This window comes from Cynoglossus semilaevis, chromosome 2, assembly GCF_000523025.1.
Source record: "Cynoglossus semilaevis isolate Cse_v1.0 chromosome 2, Cse_v1.0, whole genome shotgun sequence".
NCBI lineage: Eukaryota > Metazoa > Chordata > Actinopteri > Pleuronectiformes > Cynoglossidae > Cynoglossus > Cynoglossus semilaevis.
In genome coordinates, this window is record NC_024308.1 from 15394734 (window position 1) to 15399730 (window position 4997).

At 43.4% G+C, this 4997-nt stretch overlaps 1 protein-coding gene across 1 annotated transcript in view; it reads right to left on the reverse strand.

Annotated features, from left to right (window-relative positions):
- Positions 1-4997, reverse strand: part of sned1 (sushi, nidogen and EGF-like domains 1) — a 26502-nt gene that overhangs the window by 3004 nt on the left and 18501 nt on the right. Inside the window, exons 15-25 of the mRNA XM_025053688.1 lie at positions 4367-4540; positions 4161-4274; positions 3951-4064; positions 2654-2767; positions 2447-2563; positions 2022-2309; positions 1768-1942; positions 1456-1568; positions 373-651; positions 141-276; positions 5-41 (exon numbers count right to left, since the gene is read on the reverse strand). Coding sequence (XP_024909456.1) covers positions 5-41; positions 141-276; positions 373-651; positions 1456-1568; positions 1768-1942; positions 2022-2309; positions 2447-2563; positions 2654-2767; positions 3951-4064; positions 4161-4274; positions 4367-4540 — 1661 coding nt within the window. The remainder of the gene's footprint in view (positions 1-4; positions 42-140; positions 277-372; positions 652-1455; positions 1569-1767; positions 1943-2021; positions 2310-2446; positions 2564-2653; positions 2768-3950; positions 4065-4160; positions 4275-4366; positions 4541-4997) is intronic.

Below are 4997 nucleotides of genomic sequence, written 5' to 3' on the forward strand. Positions count from 1 at the left end.
TAGCTGTTATTTTCCCTCTTCTGTCAATGAGCTCTGTGTATCTGTAACACACACACACAAAAAAAACACATGCTCTTACATAGCATCACCGACGTACTGCAATACTGGGATGGCTGCTTCAGCGCTCTTCAGAGTTCTACCTGGGCAGTTCCTCTGCGTTGTCCGTTTCTGCTGTGCCTCCCAGGTCCTGAGGCTGGGAAAGACGAGGAGTGTGTCGACTCCCCTGTCCAGTGCCCACTGGTCTCTCCCTCCTCAACAACCTGCTTTCCATTGGTACTGCGTCAGAGGAAATGAACCCATTAAAACGTAACAAAAGTCGTTCAAGGTACGCTGGTTAGTAACGAAGACCGGACGTCTGACAGGAACACTTACAGGTAGTGAAGGACAAGTGCTTCGGTACGCTGTGGATCTGCTCCTGCCCTGTGTTTTTCACAGACGTGAGGGTCACATAATACTGCTGCCCCGGAGTGAGTTCACGGAAGGTGTATGATCCCAACTTCCCGTTAGGCAAGAAGCGACTCCTGGTGTTTAAGCCCCTCGTCACGTTGACCACAAAGCCATCTGGGAGGTTCCCCTGGTGCCAAGTCCAGGTGACCAGAGCTGAGTTAGTGCTGACATGTGACAAGGAGAGGTTCTGTGGGGGCGGGGGCCCTGAGGGGATACAGAGAAATGATCAGAGTGTGACATTGTTTCTCTAGTGTGTATGAATTGTTTAGATAAATATATAAAACTAATATATATATATACTGTATATTAGTATAAAATATTAATAAATATTTAAATATACAAAACAAAAATATATATATTCATATATATAACTATATGAATATATAAAAGTCTCCTTTATGTCGCACAAAGTATTTTTATTTGATGACAAATTTTGACTTCAGGTAGAACATGTTCAGGGTGTATATAAAGCCACACATCTGTTCAGAATGAATGATGTAATCCTATGATAAATTCTGGATTTAAATGAGAGTTGATATCAACCGATACTAATTTAAAGGGGGTTAAAGGGTTAAACGGAGAATACACATTATTGTAGGAAAAACTACCGATTCTTATCAATTTTACGTAATTAAGTTAATATCGGCTGATAAAATTGGTTCGCCGATATTATTGGACATCCCTAATTGCATGTCAATTTCCCAGAATTGTCCTGAGCACATCCATCTACGTCCTTCAGTTTCCTTTGCAATAGCGTCTAAGAGTCAGATTTCAGAACTCAGACTCAAAACGCAGTTTTTTTTAAACTAGCATAAATAAAGAATAATAAAATAATATCAACATCAATATGTATCAATTTCTAATCATACAGAATATCACGAAGAATGGAATGAAGCCCATGATTCATGTGTCATGTGTGTATTTATATAGGTTCATAAAGCAAAAGCGCAAGGTCAAGAGGTCAAGCGTATAGCAGCAGTGACAGGTTCACAGTGGGAAATAACCTACTGGTCCAGAAGGGGAGCGGTCCAGCTGAGTGACTGGTGGAAGGAAACTCATCAGGTCTGATTCCACTCTGAGTCAGTACATCCACTGTGTACATCTGACCGGGAAATAGTGAACTGTGAGAAAGAGGTTAAACAACTTAAAACCGTGACTGAGGTCTGACATATATTCTAAAAAAAAAAAAAAAAAGATAAAAAGAAAAAAAAAGAATGAAATGCTACCCTCTAGTGGTATTTATCACGAGTGCACAACAGCTACACTTAGTGGACTAAAGTAAAACTGCAGGTCTGAGAGGAGTTTGGTGCTGATGCTGACCTGAAGCTGTACTCAGTTGTGCTGGTGTTGAGCACTGCAGTCTGGGCCTCGCTCCCATCGGAGGGCAGTAAGGACACATGCACCCGGTCCACCGTTGCCATGGGAACCAGCCAACTCAACCAAACCTCAGATGAAGTCACGTTGACCACTTGCAGCTCCTCCACCCTGCGGGGTCCTGCACAGAAATACGCGTTAATGAACTGACCATCCACCAAACTCACAGTGACCTGAGTGGATTTTATATGAGTGCCTACTGGTTCGTATCAGCGCGGTGGCAGGCTGACTGGAGTCCTTCTTGTTATTGCCGCGTTTGACGGAGAATGTGGAAATGTTGTACAGCTGGCCGGGCGCCAGGCCCCGCATCACGTGAGCGGACTGATGCCTGTCAAGGTAATCTGTTTTAGGGTTTCCTTCCTGCAGCGGAGCGTACGTGACAGCGAAGCCGCTGATCGCGCTGTGCGACGGCTCTGGCTCATCCCAGCGGAGCTCCACCTCAGTTTCCTCCACGCGCAAAACATGAAGACCAGAGGGAGGCATCAGGTCTGGGAACAGTGGCAACCTTACATGTCTAATCCATACGTTATAAGATCACAAAGTTGTCTTTGAGAGAAAGAGGGTCGAGCTGCGCTGTGCTGCGCAGCCGAGGAAGCTGGGAGAGCACCGAGGGACTTTGACTGACCTTTCTCACAGTCTTTGCCCGTGTATCCTGTTTTGCAAACACAGTTGTAGTTTCCTCTCCTGTCGGTCCGGCAGACTCCACGGTTGCCACAGGGTTGCAGTACACAGGGGTCTTCCACTGGGTGTCGACAAAGACAAAGAGCTGCCGTTTAACAACGTGCTTCAGTAGTGGCCTGCGCTACACTGGGTGTGGGAATCAAACACTTACACATCTGGCACTGGTCCCCGAAAAAGCCAGCTTTGCAGATGCAAACGTAGTGTCGTCTGTAGCCACGACACACTCCTCCGTTCAAACAGGGGTTGAGATCACATGTATCCTGCTCTGCACACAGAAATGAAACACAGTTAATGAAAAAAAAAAAACAACTAATGTAGGTAAAATGGAATAAAAGGTTTTTTTAGTGCGATAACGTTTTCCTCAAAAGCGAGTTCTTAGGTAAAATGGATTAAAAGGTTTTTTTTTAGAGTGATAACGTTTTCCTCAAAAGCGAGTTCTTGTCAAATAATAACAAGTAATTTTATTATATATTCTGATTTATTGCAACAGAGTATATTTTCCTTTCAATAAATATTGACAAGAACGGTTTTTTAATTAGAGAGGGCTTCAAATTGGACCTTGGTGAAGCAAATTATAAATATTGACAACAACCGTTTTTCAATTAGAGAGGTTTTTTTGTAGGTCTTCAAATTGGACCTTGGTGAAGCAAATCCTGTCTACGGTCTATGTTGGACAGAAACTAGTACCAGGCTCAAAACACAGGTAAACACAAACAACATTTACAGGTACAGTAGAACACCTGGGTCTGATTACTGACTGAGTTGTTGATATATGAAAAGTTAGCGTTCTTGTATCAAAACAAGACCATGTCATCTTCTTTGGATTAATCTTTGGTCTTTTTCGAAAGAGAGGAAGAGGAATTTGCATAGTTTCCTCCCACAGTCCATAAACATGCAAAATATATATATAGACTCTCAGTTGATCAATTCTATGAATACATATTTAAATAACTTTTATACCTTTAAGAGATCCTTTATTTCATTTAACATTTCTTTTGTATTTGTTTTGTACAAATGACCCCTGTTTTGATGATGGCTAAAGTGAAGCTAACCATTCCATTTTTATCATGCTAGAGCAGACATGGGTAAACTAAGGCTCGGGGGCCGGATGCGGCCCGTTCAGCTTTTTAATCCGGCCCGCCAGACTTTTTCAAATTACCATTATACTTCTGCCTTTTTCCTGCAATACCTACGTTTCCCCAATAGATGGTGTAGAAAATGATTTTAGCATTTTAGCATTTTAACCTTTCTGCACGACTTGCACATGTACGCCCCATCTTACTGCTCCTGACCGGCCCCCCTGTTCAATTTACGACAATTGTGACCCGCCAGTTATAAAGTTTGCCCACGTCTGAGCTAGAATAAAGGACCAAGGCACATCATTTCACTATTAGCTGTTGCTAATTCATTGCACCACTGTGCATTTCATCATCTAAGAAGAACAGTACCTATGTCGCAGTTTTGGCCTTTAAAACCTGGCGCACAGTGGCACAGGTAGGAGCCCGGCTGGTCTTCGCACGTCCCTCCGTGTTTACAGGGTTCTGAGAGGCATTTGTTGTTGTCTTAGAGAAGATGAAAGCACATATTTTTATAAGTTAGGACACAAAATATGTACGGATGTGAATAGATTTCAATTTAATTTAGGAGCTCGGTTGTACATGTTTGACAGCGATTTCCAGTGAAGCCCTCATTGCAAACGCACTTGTAGGATCCAACCTGGTTATGACATGTGCCGTCGTTGAGGCAAGGCTGCGACAGGCACTCATTGACCTCTGCGGTGACCAGAAACAAAAGAGCGTCTGTAACAAGATGTTGCTATTAAAAAAAACAAGCACTTTCACATACACGTGTGGGTGTTACACACCCTCACAAAGAGGTGGCTGGCTCCAGTCTCCCTGGATTCCACAGATGCTCTGGGTGGCTCTGGGCACGGACATGTAGCCCGAGTGGCATACGTACACGGCCACTGAGCCTGGTGTTGTTGACGAGAACTGGATCTCGGCGTGTTTCACTTGCGGGGGTAGCCCGCAGCTCAGGACTAAAAACACACATGAAAGTAAAGTTAGCGTGGCTACTTAGCAACGCCAGCTTCCAATCCTGGGATTCGTGTAGGTCACTCAGAGGTTAAAATCCAAACAGCAACAGCGATTTTCCTGCTAAATTTATCTTCCGGCAAAAAGCCCCCAGGTGTAATCAGGCCCTGCTTTATATAGTTTATGCAGCCGTTCTATATCTGTGCAGATGTAGCCATGTGTGCAGCAACGCGCTAAGATTAACTTCAGATGGACGGTGTGTCTGCGCACTTAGCAGCTCAGGATTTCCTCTGCCTGGGCCAAAATATGGAACTGGATGTAGGTTTAAAAATGTTTTTTTTTAAAAAAGGCAGTGATGTAAACAGTTTTGGCCATTAAACACGTTTTTTTCTTATTACAGATATTGCCATGTACAAAAGAGTAAAACTTTCTATCTATCCATCCATCCATCCATCCATCTAC